Genomic DNA, 17838 nt, shown 5'->3' with positions numbered 1-17838 from the left:
CTCTCCTCTCCTCTCCTCTCCTCTCCTCTCCTCTCCTCTCCTCTCTTCTCTTCTCTTCTTCTATTCACAGGCATGTGAAAGCCAGAGGTTGGCAACAGATGTCCTCCTCAATTACGTTCCACTTTATTTTTTGAGACAGGATCTCTCGTTGAAGTTTGAGCTCATGTATTGGCCAGACTTTCTGGCCAGCAAGTCTGAGAGATCCTCCTGCCTCCGTCTGTTCAGTACTGGGACTGTAGATGTGTGCTGCTGTGTTCAGCTTTTTACATGGATGCTTGGATATCTGCAGGTCTTCATGCTTACATGGCAAGTGCTTTACCAACCGAGCCCCCTTCCGAGCCTTCATGTCTGTTTTACAGAAGAAATAGAACAGCAGAGAGAACTTGAAGTAGTTTATCTCCCTCATAAGAGAGTTTATCAAGAGTATCAAAAGCTGGTCCAAAGTTTCATATGGTGACTCTGAAACTGGTGAAGAAAACCTAAAACACTTACCACACCTGTAAACCTTCTGGCAACAGAATTCTACAGCATCTTTAAATTCCATATTTTAACAGAAGCCCATTCTACTTACAACTGATGGTTATTCCAAGTTCCACGCTGTGCTTCTTAGGTAGTTTTACATGAAACGTTCCACTACTTGGGATGACAGACTCTGCAATTTCAAAACAGAAAAGAGTGTTTACAGAAAACAGAGGCCACTGGACATTGGAAAATAGCCTTCCAAATTAAAAAAAATTTTTTTTTTATCATGGAGGGATGCTCATTAAAACTCAGGAAATTCTAACTTGAAACATTCCATCACAGGGGGCAGCTCCTTTAGACTCAGAGGTAAACAACTCACAAGGTTCAGGAAGTCCCTAAAGCTTAAAAGAATATCAAGGCCTCTTGACTCCTAAGGTTATATAAATAGTAAGAACTACTGGGGACAGGAGAGACTGATCAGATCTGTTGAGTTGCATGAATGTTATAGAGTGAAGTCCAGTGTTATAGTTTTTATGAGTTGTTACCATACTGGGGTAGGCTTTTCAGTGATCAACTGTTTTTGAGTTGTCTATGCTCCTGTAAGTAACCCTTCACCCATACTCCTGCAGATAACCACAATAAATTCATTAGTTTTTCAACTGGGACTTCTGTGATCATTTGTTCTGTCACTGGTGCCCTATCTGGGTCTGTAACCGTTATTTTCCGAGATCATCAGGATCTCTACTTTGACTCCCTGGCACAATGTTGGCATCCCTACCTCAGATCTGTAGCAGTTCCTTTCTGATGGAGACCTTCAGCCCTATACTTTCACTCTAGATGCATCCCCACCTCAAATCTCTAGCTGGCAGTCAGTCAGCAGCTCCTCCCTCACCAACTACTGTCATTTCTCTCTCCTGCCTGAGTAGAACTAGTCTGCAGGACATGTAATTCTTTGTCTGTCTCATGGAATGAATTCAGCCAGACCTGTAGACAAGCACCCCTCATCCAAGACCCTCATAATATTACTGATAACAAAGGAAACAGCAGAAGAGGAAGATTGTGGGATGACCAAACCAGCCTGCTCTTACCGCTTCATCAATTTCACTAAAGCCTAGCTCACCCTCCAATAGGCGAGATCTAACTCCAAAGGCAGGGATGCTGGTAGCACTATGGGGTCCTTAGTCACCTGGTCCATTTTGTTTACTGCCTGTGCAACATATTTTGCATAGCTGCACAGGAGAGGCAAAAGTTAGGAGTAGGCTCATGGAAAAAGTGAAGGGTCCTCCTTTTCTCATTCTGCCTTAAATTGTTCTTGGCCTTTTGTCCTTTCCCTTGAGCAGTTCAAGCAGTAAACTTTTTACAAGCCCAGAATCTGATCTTCCAATTTGGAAGGTTCACCACAGAGTGCTAAACTAGAGAACACAATAAAAATTTGATTTCCCTCAGCCCCTCCAGGCACCTAGAAAGTCACCTGTAAAACAGACCTCCAAGCTGCCCATCCGTTCATGGTGCAATGCTGTCTCTCCTCCCAGCATCCTCCTTCCCCTCTGTTCTGACTTCAGAGGAGTGGACAAATCTGCTGACTTTCCCGGTTCCTCTCAGTCCCCTGAAATTTCCTTGGGATGAGGCCAGGGTGACAGACAGACTTTACGTATTTGCCTTTTGTTCTCCTCACTGAGCACTCTGATGCACCAGGAAGCGAGCCTGCATGGATTTACTTACTTAGCTATTAAGAATTTGTATGTGTTCTAACATCATAGTAAAGAATGGGATCGGCCTCTAGGTAGAGACAAGCCTTTCTCCCCCTGCTAATGGGTTAATCTAGTCTGGCAGATCAAGTACCTGTCTGGGGGCTCACCCCTAGGAAGGTGGGTTCATGTTAAGATGATGACAACATGCTTTCCCTTCCCAGAACTCCTGTTCCCTAGTGTTACCCCTGTGGAGCCATCCTGGAGTCTCCATGGGTCTGCCTGCATTTCTGTTAGTATTTTACTATTAGTATAATAACTATAATACTATAATACTAGTTAGTATTAAGTATTTTTTCTTCTATTTTTCTCTTGAGCCTATGCATACCTTTAACCTCCTTAAAGCTTTTGGCTTCCTTACTCCTTTTCTAAAAGTCTCTTTTTCACCCCAAGACTACCTGCCACCAAGTGGCTCATGTCCATATCAACTTATCATCTCCATTCTCCTCCTTTCAGTCTAGGAGCTGCAAGATGGATAGCTTGTTTGCCCTGAGGTTTTTTATTTCAAACCCTAATGAACTGTATTCACCTTCCATTTTATTCCATTTTTTTTTCATTAATGAGACAAAGAACCCCAAGAGGGGACTCCTATTTCCCCCATATCATATACTAGCTCTGACAAGACTCTCTGAGATTTTAGGTCACATTTCTGTCCTACCTTTGAATAGTTGAGTCAGCCCAGAATATGAGCCATTCCGTCCTCCTAAACAGCATTATGAACAAAACTTGAGGCAGACATAATTATTCATTCAGTCAAGCAATAGATTTTAAAAAGACTAACTAATTTTGAAACACTGAGGCAGAAAGAGAAATGAAATGGATAATGATTTTGGTGTTTTACTTTCTGATGTCAGATCTGTCTGTGCACATTGTAATTATTTTTCAAATATTTCTCCTTCCCCTGCCTTCCCTCCATTCCTTTTCTAAGCCCTGAACATTTGACATTCTAAAAGAAGAAGAAGAAGAAGAAGAAGAAGAAGAAGAAGAAGAAGAAGAAGAAGAAGAAAAGAAGAAGAAGGAAGAAGAAGATACATTCTTTCTGTCCCCTAAGAGGCCATTTAAGAATTTGGAGTTAACAAGAAAACTGGGAAGTGCTAGGTTTGGAATAGGATTTGTTTTACCCACTTGTACCAAAACTGGTCTGCAGAAAGAAGCAAGAAAGAAGCCAGTGTTCAAAAGGAGCAGTGTCTTGGAGAGTGCCAAGCTTAGGCATATCTGATAGGAGCCCCTATGGACTATGAAAGGTCATGCTTCCAGGAAATTCCCCTTTCTGCCTAAACCAGCTGTGGCACATTTCTGATGCAGCAACTGACAGATAGAAGCATTGAGGAAATAGACAGGATGGGATGGTGGGATGGGAGCAAGCAGAAAGCAGAAATCTGCCACCAGACTGTTCACAGACATGGTCAGAATACTTGATTTAATTGCTTAGATAAAGCCAACCAAAGAGTGCACGGAGCTTCATTATTTGAGGGCCCATTTCACATATGTGTGGCTGTTTTTATTTCTCTATTTTAAGAAAAAAGGTTCTCTGAGAAAACGGAGAGGTGTATAATGCGTGTCTATGTTTCTGCCTGTGTGCGCGTGCAACCCACACACAGGTCTAGAACCACAGAGCAAGAGTAACTGCTACTGCAACTGTCGGTTTCATGATATTTTAAACTTCGAACATTTATTTACTTGCATGCTGTCTTCCCACATCTCTCTGTCTCTCTCTCTGTCTCTCTCTCTCTGTGGGAAGGTATACATGTGAAAGACAGGAGACCACCTCTGGGAGGTGGTTCTCTCTTTCTCCCACGTAGGCTCTGGAAGTTCACGTCAGGCTTGGTAGTAAGAATCTTTATCCACTGAAACATCTGGCCAGCTTGCTTCCATAAAATTTTAACACAGGGAAATTTGACCATGATTAACACCACTAATGACATGAGAGGAGATATTATGCCTTCCCGGGAAAGAGTAATGGATCGCTTTTGACTACCTGTGATTTGAAAAATTCACAATGGTGAATAGGTATCAACTAATAAATCTCTTTGATCAAGTGGTCTCTTAATTTTAATCTTGACATGCCAGTGTGATGTATTTTATATTTGGTATTTCCCCAATATAACTATTTGGTTGTTAAAGCAAAGGCATATTTAATTTGGGGTTCATAAACAAGCATTGCTGATGAGGAGAAGGTTTCATTATTTTGGACAAACAACAGGTTTAGCACCAGTGGATATAATTCTGTGAACAAATGATGTTTATTTTGTAAGACCCTTGTGATTATTTTGCACTTCCCTGGTTTTGCTTCATCTTTGTTAAAACTATAATTAAAAACACATTTGGGTAAAGGGGTTTCCTTCTTTCCCATTGGTCTACTTTTCTGCCCGATGCATTCATTGTTGGCACAGTAAGATAGCCACCACATCATAATTTATCAGCTTGGGCACCCTGTGAGGAGTATAAATATTTAACTGGTCCCCACTCAGATGAAAGCGCTGGGGTTCCGGTTGATGGAGCCCTCCAGCCAGTCCACGAGGAACAGCTCTCCACATGCCGTGGACTGAGATCTCTTTCCAGAGCAAGTACCTTCAAGTTGAAGGGAATTTTAAGATCTCATGGTGTTCACCACACAGATCGTCATTTAAAAGAAACGAATGTGGCAAAATGGAAGATGGGGTTCTAACTTCATAAAATCCTGTGTATGGTAAAGGACCCCAGCGAAAGCACATGAATGGTTTAAGGTTCAATTTAGCAGAGTGATGGCCTTGGGTATCTTCAACCCCCAGTGCCTTTTTATTAAACCCACTAATGTGTTGTTTACATAGCAATGCTTGTTTAAAGAGACAGACTTAGGCAAGAGTGTATGTGTTCACTTTCAACCAGACCTATGTCATTTCAAGTATTGATTAAATAGAGGTAGCTGATCACTGAGAGCCAAGATCTGCAGCTTTCATCTTGATGTAGGAAATATTTTGAGACAGAACCCTGGAAATTCCTGGCTTACATCCAGGCAATTAGGCACAGATTCAGGACAGGCCAATATTGACAGAGCCTGCACCCATCCATTCCCTTTATGGGTCTTAAGTTCTTAAATTTAGTCAGTTAAAAAATGACTAAAGAGAATTTTCTGATTCTAAAAGTTTATAGTATGATTCCTGTAGATCAGGAATAATTCCCCGGAGTGTTTTCCTGGGAGCTTTAATACTGGACCTGCATCTATCAGGAGAACAGTGGCATCAATTAGTGATGTCTGCCATGAGCAAAAGCAGACCAGATAATACATGGGAACACACATTTTTTTCCCCTTAGCTTATTGTAGATGACCTAGAATATTGATTTTTTGTGATCTTTATTAAACAAGCTGGGTACTGAATAAAGTAGGCTTAATGGATATAGTCCCTATTTTTCTGGAGCTTAAAGTTGGGATATGAAAGTATTTAATCAACAAATATTAAAAATATATGTGCACATATTAAGGATGCATGAGACACTAAACACATTTCCAGGACATACAAAATAAGACGCACTTATAACGTGAGCAGATACTTAGACACTGTGATACCATTTACAATGATGGACAAATTGTGCTGGCCATTGCCCAACTGAAGCACAGTACGCAGTTGTTGCCGAGTGCTCCGTGGTACTCAGCACAGCCTTTTCCCTGCATTCCAGGTGATGGAAGCCTGCTCTAATGCTTTCATTGTGGCAGCCTCTAACATCTCTTCTAGCCATTTTATTTAGCAATTTTTTAACCAAAGAGGCAGTTAAGCAGTAGAGGGAAAGCGAGATGCAAGTCAATGGATTGCGTCTACCGTTCTCTTTACTAGGACCTGATGTATTGCCAACAGAACCTCAATTTTCCCATCCATGCATAAAATGAAGGTATAGGACTGTAATAATTCATTTATCACCAATTTCCTGTCGCAGATATTAAGTGTACTCTGGGACCACTGAACAGCCTTCTCTTTTGATAAGCAAACCTTCTCTGCTAACTGATTCTTACAAGTACTCTCCACCGAAATCCTGCTTGGTCACAGGAATTAGGAGGCACACACTTTGGGCCATCATATACATGACAAAGGCAGATTGTGGAAGAAAGCAGTCCTAAAGAGACTAAGAACCACAGGAAAATTGGATTCAAATTCAACACTGTCACAAACAGATACCCACAACCAAGTCTTCTTATGGAGACAAATGCATTCATTAATTCCTCTCTTCATTCATTCATGAAGTACTGACTGAGACCTTTCTGTATTGTGAGAAGTATATCTGTAAGCTAAAACCACAAAATCCCTGATGTGATAGATTTTTCTCTTGGAGAAGAAAGAATAAGCAACAACACAGTATAATACCAGAGTCTGGACTAGAAATAACCATAAATGTAGGCATGAGGAGAGAGAAGCCTTTTAGGAGCAAAGGCCAACACGCATTAAACAAAAACCCCAGGCATGTACGGGCAGTGGGGATGGCTGCTGCAAAGCTGTGCTGTGGGATTGGGATTGGCATTCAGGGCACCATATCATTCCCATCCTAAAAGCCCCCAGTAAGCCAATGGTGCTATCTCGCTCTTCTTTCTGAATGTCTTGCTCTCCATTTGAATTCTACCCCCACTCTGAACTACTTCAGCAACCTCAACACCTGGAATTTTGCTTGCCCACCTCTCAAATTCTAAATTCTAACACATTATTTTGTTTTGGCCTCATACTCCTAGCTACTACTACCTCTCCTCTGTGTGTGTGTGTTTTTTTTGTTGTTGCTGTTTTTGTTTTTTACTGCACACACTTTTCTTCTTCAAGACACACACTTCTTGTAAATGGCATTCCTCTCATTTCATCCGGCCAATCTTTTACTGATTCCCACCATACATCAACTTAGATTTATTTTTGAATGCAGGCTGCCATAGTTAGGAGTGTAGCCTTTGAGAATCAGCCTGCTTGTGTCAACAGGCCAGCTCGATCACTAACTCTGTGTCTCAATGTTCGAGTGACATAACAATAGTGATCTCTGCCAGTATAGTCATTTTGATTCAATGATCTTAGACACACAGTACTTGGTTATGTAACAGTGCCTTCTGGCACTCTGATATCATGATAGTTATTGTGCTATCATCACAGCTCATCTAATCTAGCAACAACCCAACCACCCTTCTTGACTGAAGCCCTTCTGGTGAGCTTTCTCTGTAGGTTTCAAACTCTGGCTCAGTCTGATAATCCATGCTCTTATTCTTTGGTAGCTGATATTCCTTAAAAAAACATCTGGAGAGGACAGGAATCTCACAAGGAGAGCAACAGAACCAGAAAATTTGAACACAGGGGTCTTCCCAGAGACTCATACTCCAACCAAGTACCATGCATGGAGATAACCTAGAACCCCTGCACAGATGTAGCCCATGGCAGTTCAGTGTCCAAGTGGGTTACATAGTGATGGGAAGAGGGACTGCCTCTGACAAGATCTGATTGGCCTGCTCTTTGATCACCTCTCCCTGAGGGGGGAGCAGCCTTACCAGGCCACAGAAGATGACAATGCAGCCACTCCTGATGAGATCTGATAGACTGAAATCAGAAGGAAGGAGAGGAGGACCTCCCCTATCAATAGACTTGGGGAGGGGCATGTGTGAAGAAGGGGGAGGGAGGGTGGGACCGGGAGGGGAGGAGGGAGGGGCTTATGGGGGGATACAAAGTGAATAAACTGTAATTAATAAAAAAAAAGACACCAAAACAAAAAGATGAAGGAACAACCCCCTCCAAACCAGGAAGGACCCAGGTTTGATACACAGAACCCAACATGGAGGCTCACCATTTTCTCAGGCACACACGTGGTACACAGACATACATGCAGGCAATCACACATACTCACAAAGCAATAAAATAAAAACCCAAAGTCAAAATGCACCAACTAACCAATCAACCAAAGAACAATAAAGCCCTGCTTCTCCATGGGGATCAACAGTGCAGACTTGGCTCAGTCCCTCCGCTGCTATTGAAAATTCTATTCCATGCTTCTGGCTGGTATGTACTCATGTTCCCACCTACTGTTCTAAACCATCTTTATTCTTTCCAGCTCCTTAAGCTATCAAGTCTTCCCTGCTTGCTGACAGTTTCTATATGAACTACTTAAGCCCAGCCAAGCATGAGTTTTCTTCTCACATTCCTTCACTCAAAGTAGTGGGGGGAAGCCTTTAACTTCTGATCAAGACAAACGATCTATAATATCCTGGATACTTCCCCTTTTCTTCCTTTGAGGACCTGATTTGAAAGATCATCATCTTTTTGTTTTCCTCTCATACTTTTCAGGCCTCAACCTGCTTAAATCTCTCCGGTATTAATAAAACAAATTACCATTCCATCTAAACTGTGGATCTTCTCTACCTAGCTTCTGGTAGCCTGTCTGTACAGGTAAATTTCTTGACCTTTCCAAACATTCTCTGAGGCAAATAACCCTGTTGAGAAACTACTGAAAAGAGGATAAGGCAATGTAAAAGACAGAGTAATACTTATATAACTAAACAGAGCAGAAAGTTTGGGGAGAAAAAGAAAGAAGGAAGAGGAAAAGGAGTATACAGTGGCTCCCTGCTCCAGCTAGCCACACACGAGTGTTTCCTGCCCGATTCTGGCAAACCCAAGTCTTAGCCAGACAGTGAGCAAACATTTCTCACCCTTAACACACTGTGCTCACCGAGACTCAGCTTTGGTTCTTCAGATCTCTGAAATGTCTCTCACAGTGTCTCTCCTCTCCACAACCCCCACCCCAAGTACCAAACACAAAGATGCTTCCCGTTATGTGACTTGAATTCTGTGTAGCATCTTTCTGTTGTTAGGACTCTTGTATCTGTATGTGTGAATGTATATGTTTGTGTATGTTTGTGTGTGTATGTGTGTATGTTTGTGTATGTTTATGTTTGTATGTATGTGTGTAAATGTGTGTATATGGCATATATATGTGTGTGTATGCTATGTTTATGTTGTACGCTTATGTGTGTGTTACGGTATGTGTATATGTGTTCTTGTGTGCATGTTTCTTCCAACGTTCTGAACACAGCAACATCTAGTTCAGTAATTGTGCTCAGTGCTTTTCTTCAGGATGAAGAAATAAGTAGGCTGATATTTCTCCTCTCATTTATCAGATGTCACCACATATCTAAAATAGAACTCTTACTGCTGTCCCCACATGACCCTGTCCTGAGATTCTTAAAATCATTGCTCTCTACCTATCATTTATTCATCCTCATGCCTCAGGAGTCATTATATGATCAAACCACAGGCAAGTTTTGAACTTCCCTGTGTCACCATCTCCAGCAATCCCCTGCCAGTTCCCATCTGTCCAGGTTGCATAATTTCCAATTGTTTTTTTTTTTTTCTTTTTTCTGTCTGCCTTGCACATTTTAGAAGGCTTTCCCAAACACGTCTCAGATTATTTCATTCTCCTGCCAAAATGCTCCCTGGCTTCAGTATACTTGGGACACAACAGAAATTCTCTACTGGGATACTGCACATCTACTGGACTCTGACATCTTTAAATCCATCTTCAAACCCCAAACTCAACCCCTGCTCTTATTCCCTTTCTACATATTCTCCAGCAACCTGTGCTGCAAAGCTTATTCTTCTGGCTCAGCTTCTTCGTGCTCACTGCTATCTCCGCCTGGGCTGGCCTTCTCCCCACATTGATCTCTGCCCAAATGTCACTTCCCAAGAGACTCATCCTACAAAAAAGGCACCTCCTTCAGTCATTCTATGAGTCTCTACTCTGCTTTATTTTCCTCAGAGTACTTACAGTCACAATTTCATAATAATAGCTTTTTAAATTAAATTTATATTTTTTTTCTTTCTTTTTCTTCTTCTTCTTTCTTCGTTCTCTTTCTTCTTTCCTTCCTTCCTTCCTTCCTTCCTTCCTTCCTTCCTTCCTTCCTTCCCTCCTTCCTTCCTTCCTTTATTCCTTTCTTTCTCTCTCTCTCTTTTTCTTTTCTTTTTATTAGCTTTATTATGTATACAGTGTTCTGCCTGCATGTATACCTACATGCCAGAAGAGGTCACTGGATCTCATTTGTTTTTGTTTTTATTTTATTAATTACACTTTATTCACGTTGTATCCCGCCATAGACCCCTCCCTCCTCCCCTCCCGATACCACCCTCCCACCCCCTTCTTCACACATGCCCCTCCCCAAGTCCACTGATAGGGAAGGTCCTCCTCTCCTTCCTTCTGATTTTACTCTATCAGATCTTATCAGGAGTGGCTGCATTGTCATCTTCTGTGGCCTGGTAAGGCTGCTCCCCCCTCAGGGGGAGGTGATCAAAGAGCAGGCCAATCAGATTATGTCAGAGGCAGTCCCTCATCCCATTACTATGTAACCCACTTGGACACTAAACTGCCATGGGCTACATCTGTTCAGGGGTTCTAGGTTATCTCCATGCATGGTACTTGGTTGGAGTATGAGTCTCTGGGAAGACCCCTGTGTTCAAATTTTCTGGTTCTGGTGCTCTCCTTGTGAGGTTCCTGTCCTCTCCAGATCTTACTATTTCCCACTTCTTACATAATACTCCATGCACATTGCCCGACAGGTGGCCGTAAGTCTCAGCATCTGCTTTGATAGTCTGCAGGGCAGAGCCTTTCAGAGGCCCTCTGTGGCAGGTTCCTAGATTGTTTCCTGCTTTCTTCTTCTTCTGATGGCCATCCTCTTTGCCTTTCGGGATGGGGATTGAGTATTTTAGTCAGGGTCCTCTCTCTTGATTAGTTTTAGATGTACAGATTTTAGTAGGTTTATCCTATATTACATTTCTATATGAGTGAGTATATGCCATGTGTGTCTTTCTGCTTCTGGGACAGCTCACTCAGGATGATCCTTTCCAGTTCCCACCATTTACCTGCAAATTTTATGATTTCCTTGTTTTTCATTGCTGAGTAATATTCCATTGTGTAGATGCACCATAATTTCTGCATCCATTCTTCAGTTGAGGGGCATCTGGGCTGTTCCCAGCTTCTGGCTATTATAAATAAAGCTGCTACAAACATGGTTGAGCAAATGTCTTTATTGTGTTTTTGAGCCTCTTTTTTGATTTATGCCTATGTGTGGTATGGCTGGATCTTGAGGAAACACTATTCCTAGTTGTCTGAGAAAGCACCAGATTGATTTCCAGAGTGGTTGTACAAGTTTACATTCCCATCAGCAGTGGAGGAGGGTTCCCCTTTCTCCACAGCCTCTTTCCATCTTCTGATATCTTCTTCTAATTCTTTCTTCAGAGACTTGAAATTTTTTTCATACAGGTCTTTGACTTGCTTGGTTAGGGTTACACCAAGGTACTTTATGTCATTTGTGGCTATAGTGAAGGGTGTTGTTTCCCTATTTTCTTTCTCAGTCTTTTTGTCTTTTATATACAGGAGGGCTACTGATTTTTTTGAGTTAATTTTGTATCCGGCCACTTTGCTGAAGGTGTTTATCAGCTGTAGGAATTCCCTGGTAGAATTTTTGGGGTCACTCAGGTATACTATCATATCATCTGCAAATAGTGATAATTTGACTTCTTCCTTTCCAATTTGTATCCCCTTGATCTCCTTCAACTATCTTATTGCTCTAGCAAGGACTCAATTCTCCAATAAAAAGACACAGACTAACAGAATGGATGCGTAAACAAGACCCAGCAATCTGTTGCATACAAGAAACACACCTAAGTCAAAAAGATAGACATTACCTGAGGATAAAGGGTTGGAAGCAAATGGACCCAAGAAGTAAGCAGGAGTAGCCATTCTAATATCTGATAAAATAGACTTTTAACCAAAATTAAACAAAAGAGATGGGGAAGGACACTTCATACTCATCAAGTGAAAATTCCACCAGGAAGACATCACAATCCTGAACATCTATGCCCCAAATACAAGGGCACCCACATTTGTAAAAGAAACATTGATAAAACTTAAACCACACATAGATCCCCACACATTAATAGCGGGAGACTTCAACACCCCACTTTCAACAAAAGACAGGTCAACAAAACAGAAATTAAACAAAGAAACAATGTCTCTAACAGAGGTCATGGATCAAATGGACCTAACAGACATTTACAGAACTTTACACCCAAACACAAAAGAATTTACCTTCTTCTCAGCACCTCATGGAACCTTCTCCAAAATAGACCATATAATGGGGTCACAGAGTGAGCCTCAACAGATACAAGAAGATTGAAATAATCCCTTGTATCCTATCTGATCACCATGGAATAAAGCTGGACCTCAACAACAACAGAAATAGCAAAAAGCCTACACACACATGGAAATTGAACAACTTGCTACTAAATGACAGCTGTGTCAGGGAAGAAATAAAGAAAGAAATTAAAGTCTTCCTAGAATTCAGTGAAAATGAAGGCACAACATACCCAAACTTGTGGGACACAATGAAAGCAGTGCTAAGAGGAAAGTTTATAGCACTAAGTGCCTTCAAGAAGAAATTCGAGACAGCTCATTCAAGCAACTTAATGGCCCACTTAAAAACCCTAGCAAAAGAAGAAGCAGACACACCAAAAAGGAGTAGACAGCTGGAAATAATCAAACTCAGGGCTGAAATCAATCAATTAGAAACAAATAAAACAATTCAAAGAATCAATGAAACCAAGAGCTGGTTCTTTGAGAAAATCAACAAGATAGACAAACCCTTAGCTAAGCTAACTAAAAGGCAGAGAGACACCATCCAAATCAACAAAATCAGAAATGAAAAGGGGGACGTAACTACAGACACTGAGGAAATCCAAACAATCATTAGGACTTACTTCAAAAGTCTATATGCCACAAAATTTGAAAATCTAAATGAAATGGACATTTTTCTAAGGTCGATTCGACTTACCAAAGCTGAATCAGGACCAGGTAAATCAATTAAATAGTCCTATATCCCCCAAGGAAATAGAAGCAGTCACCGGATCTCATTTTAGATGGTTGTGAGCCACCAATAGTTGTTGGGATTGAACTCAGGACGTTTGGAAGAGCAGCCAGTGCCCTTAACCTCTGAGCCATCTCTCCAGCCCTAAATTTAATTGCTGTTACTCTTAAAGTTACACAAAGATAGAAATGTTTTCCTTTCCTGTCTGCTATTACATTTACACTGTGCAGGAGAGTCACCAGCCCACAACAAACATTTGTTGGCATATGATCCCTGTGTCTAAAGGTGAGCCTTTATTGATTGTTAAAATATACTGGATATGTAGGACTCATATTTTGGTGTGTGAAGACAACCAACCTACCAACCAACAAAACTAAGTTCCTTCCTTCCTTCCTCCCTCCCTTCCTTCCTCCCTCCCTTCCTCCCTCCCTCCCTCCCTTCCTTCCTTCCTTCCTCCCTTTCCTCCTTCCTCCCTCCCTCTCTTTCTCAGTTCCATCTTCTTTCCTTCCCGTTTTTCTTCAGTGGTGGTGGGTATCAAACATGGGGCCACTGTGCATGCTATGCAAACTTTGTACCACTGAGCTATCTTCCTAGCTGATGACTTTCTTAAATAGGTACGTGCATCAAATTCTAACCTCTATTAGCTACTGTTTAGAATCTCTCTAAGACCAAAATTCCATGAGACTCTTCCTCTGAGACTAAGACAAGCCCTTAGCTCAGGATTCCAGCCTTTTCAAGAATCTTCCTGGAAGGTGGGGCACAGAGAGGGTTAAGGTGGAGGTGGGAGAAAGAAAAAATTACCCATGACCTTTGTCATATGTAAACTTGGATTTAAGTCTGTCTATTTATCAAGTATCTATCTATCTATCTATCTATCTATCTATCTATCTATCTATCTATCTCCTATCAATCATCCGCCTGCCTGCCTGTCTCCATATCATTTATAATGACACAAAACAGAGGATACTGTTCAGGAGGGGAATGAGAAGGGATAACAAGAATTAGGAAATAGGAAGAGTGAAGGCACACATATGAAAATGTAATAAGAAATTCATACTTGTATACTAACTTAAAAAATAGCACAAATAAAAAGGCAGAAACTTCAGAGCTGGTTTAACAAGTATCTGTGTCCTCTTCCCTGCCTCTGATACCTAAGGTTTCTCTTAGTATTTTTTATCCACTGCCTCTCCTCACACTCACCTTGCTTGTTGGTCACATGCCCATCAGTACCCTCCCTGGCTGCATTATAGAGATAGTTTCTCTCATCTATTATAACCGTCTTGACCCTAGGGAAACAATCCTGAATGGAGCCCTCCTTATCATTCTTCATGAGTGTCAGGTGCAATTTCTCTTTAATAATAAAGATGAAGCATTTACCTATTGGACTTGTATCCATTCACCTCATGAATTTTCACTGCTCCCCACCTGACTTTCATGAGCTCTCTGCAGCAGGAAGAGTCAGACAGCCTGTTCTTATTCCTGGGTCTAAAGAATCTGGTTTCTCTAGCACAAGGGTGCAGAGTCAGAATAAAAGTGACCGACTTTTCAAAATCACATCCAGTGTGCGTGCGTGTGTGTGTGTGTGTGTGTGTGTGTGTGTGTATCCCTTTCAGCCACATAGCTGATGTGCTGTGTGCAGCCCTCTCCTGCCTTCATGACCGATGTGAGGCTCAGATTTTACCTGCGACATCAAACTCGATTTCCAGTGTGACTTTGCTTGTGATGGAAGAATCTCGCAGAAGCTGATTGGCTTCCTCGAAGGTGCTGTCTTCTGTTGGAATTCCATTAATGGCCATTACTCTGTCTCCAATCTGTAGCACCCCACATCTAGTGCAGAATGACATGTGAGAAGCTGCAGTTAGAGGAAACAATTGTGGGGCTGAACTTGGCCACCCTGCCTCATTTCATCTTTGCAAAACAGCATAGCCATTTGATCTTGTTGAGTCCATGCTAATTGGCAGGCCTGTTAGGTCAACTGTGACGCCCTGCACTCTTGAACCCCACAGTTACAACGGTGGGCAAGGGGGTTCTTAAGTATCCCAGAGAATTAATAATTCATAACTCTGGTAGGAGTATAATCTCACCAAAATGAACACGAAGTAAAAATGAACGTACATTTCTGCATTGCAGAGAAATAACTTCAGTTCAACTTTAGACATTTTTTTTTTTGAGTGTAGATTTGTCTCCACTATAATTAATACAACCTCTAGTTTTCCAGTGGACAAAATCTGCTAAATAAAATCATTGGTGCTCATAATTCTTCCAAAACCTGATCAAGAACATAAAATTTTATCATCAAAGTCGAGAGTCCATTACATTTTCCTTTCAGCACTGAGCACTGTTCCATAATTTATCAGTTATTCATAGAGAGCTGGTGTCTGAAATGCAGGCCAGAAAGGTTTCTGGGAAAGAGTACCTCACCTCTCCGCTGGGCTGTCAGCTTCAATATAGGAAATCAGAGGCGGGGAGGAGAGCGTCTCTGTGGCAAACACACTGCCCTGCAGCTGGATTCCAAAGCCCGTGACAGGATCAGCCGTCAGCACAACCTCTGTGGTTTCCGTGTGAACAACCTGTCCGGCCAATCCCACAGTGCTGGAGGCTAAAGACACTAGAGGATCAAACGTAAAGAAAGTGACTGGAGGTTCAAGCAGGTGTCTGCATTTCTACAATAGAGTGTACCTAGACAGAAGCTTGTCTGCAACAGAAGGTCTTACAGAAAAAAAGTTGGGTTACACCTGAACAGGGTAAATACGCCTCCCGATCTGTCACACTAGAGTCATGACCAGGGTTGCCACCCCATGCCCCAGAAACTTGTGAAGAGACTGTGGAAATATGAGAGCCTTGGGATCAGAATATGTCATCAAGTCTTGGGCATCACAAATGAGTATCAGCTAAGAAAGAGCTTTTGGCAGGTTGCTCCACTTCCTTGTGTTTGTATTCTCTCTCAGAAAGGGGAGCCTGGGGCTGTATGCTGAGCTCTCCCACTTCAGCCATATGTTATTATGAAAAAGCCAACCTCTGTCTTAAGGAAACAAGCTCTATGTGGCCCCCAGAATGATAGGCTGTGCTGGTCCCCAGTCTTTCTCCAGCATTGGGTAGGCACAGTGAATCATTCAAACTTCATATATTCCTCTTGTCCCCAAATTTGCTTTCTCCATGTTTTCTTCTTGCTTAGCCTCTGGTCATCTCTTGTCTCCCATTTGGTGTGTTTCTCTGGTACTCATGTAAGTCTCCAGCCAGACATCTCTGTCTTATTTTCATGTCCAGCTTTGATCATGACAGGAACACTCCAGTTCTAGATGCCTTTTTTTGCTGTGCCTGCAAAAATGCGGTCTCCTATGCTTGAACAAGCTATCTGTGTGTAAAGGTCTCATAATAAAATGCCACTTTCTCCAAAATAGGTCATTTAGCTTCCTACTTTAATTAACATATATTTCTAACCCCCAGCCCATTCAACAGAAACCCATTATCTTTCACTTTCCTACATGGGACAAAGATTTTTGATACTCTTTGCTCATCCATGATGCTTTTCCTCCTCCAATTGCTATTTAAAATTCCACATTCTATACTTATTCCTGCTGCTTAACCATGGAGCTTAGTTTCCTACTTTTTCTAATGTCCCCGTTTCCTTGTTGGCTTCATGCATTCATTCTTCCACACCCCAACTTTAATTTTTAGCTTCCCCTGTCTTTATCATGGTGACAACCTTCTAACATACTGGGTTTTGTGGCTCTTCAGCTGTCTCCATGTCCTTTACTATCAAATCCATCCCTTTCCAGCTCTCTGTCAACACAGCTCAAGGATGTACCCCACTGTCCTTTAAAAGATCTTCAAGACCTTAATATTTAAATTCTCATTTTTAATCACTTCCTGTATGAGTGACTTTCCCAGCTCTTAAGTGCCTTCTCCATCAAATTTGTAGTACTATTTTCCCGTTTCTTGTCCTTAGGCCTACTGCTTTTCAAACAATATCACGTAGAATAGATATTTCTGCTTTAATAGATATTTCCACAGGTATACCTTTGTATTCTAAATATAAGCGGAATAGCAATAGCTATGTAGGGATGGGAGACTCCAAAGGTCTCCACACCTCACATGAGAACCTTGGGCCTCATCTACCTGTTGCCTTTCATTTTTGTCACTTCTCACCACTCTACTTGGAAGCCTAGGGACCACTTCAGTGAAGTGTCTATGACCCTCAGAGATTCTTAAACACTGCATGACCCTCTAAGCTCTGTACTCGTTCCCCTTTGGTAATGCCCAATCAGCTCCCCATCTGTTACTGAATTGTTGAAACCCATCAGGAAAAAAGTCAGCTCTAAATTCTATATTCTACCGGGCCCTAGAATCCTTTTTTGGATTATGCTCCCTCCCCCAATAAAATTCCTTAAGGATCTATTTAAAATGCCTCCTTCCTTTTAAGGGTTGAATGTCACTTCCTATGAGAATGACAAGATTCAACCATTTAATGAGTGCTTCATCATCAGAATGGCTAAGATCAAAAACTCAAGTGACAATACATGCTGGAGAGGATGTGGAGAAAGAGGAACCCTCCTCCATTGTTGGTGGGAATGCAAACTTGTACAACCACTTTGGAAATCCATCTGGAGCTTTCTCAGACAATTAGGAATAGTGTTTCCTCAAGATCCAGCTATACCACTCCTAGGCATATATCCAAAAGATGCTCAAGTATACAACAAGGACATTTGCTCAACCATGTTTGTAGCAGCTTTATTTGTAATAGCCAGAATCTGCAAACAACTCAGATGTCCTTCAGTTGAG

The 17838-nt window shown here is 41.7% G+C and overlaps 1 protein-coding gene across 7 annotated transcripts in view; it reads right to left on the bottom strand.

The window, feature by feature from the left end:
• The window catches only part of Grip1 (glutamate receptor interacting protein 1), a 492514-nt gene that overhangs the window by 74895 nt on the left and 399781 nt on the right, over window positions 1-17838 (bottom strand). For all 7 annotated transcript variants that reach the window (XM_055626000.1, XM_055626004.1, XM_055626002.1 and 4 more), the window contains exons 11-13: window positions 15478-15664; window positions 14738-14883; window positions 572-652 (exon numbers count right to left, since the gene is read on the bottom strand). In XM_055626000.1, the coding sequence (XP_055481975.1) occupies window positions 572-652; window positions 14738-14883; window positions 15478-15664 (414 nt within the window). The remainder of the gene's footprint in view (window positions 1-571; window positions 653-14737; window positions 14884-15477; window positions 15665-17838) is intronic.

The sequence above is a fragment of the Psammomys obesus genome, unplaced genomic scaffold (assembly GCF_907164565.1).
Source record: "Psammomys obesus unplaced genomic scaffold, mPsaObe1.curated_primary_1811, whole genome shotgun sequence".
Taxonomy (NCBI): domain Eukaryota; kingdom Metazoa; phylum Chordata; class Mammalia; order Rodentia; family Muridae; genus Psammomys; species Psammomys obesus.
The sequence above is the reverse complement of the archived record's forward strand: the minus strand, read 5'-3'. Positions and strand labels throughout refer to the sequence as shown.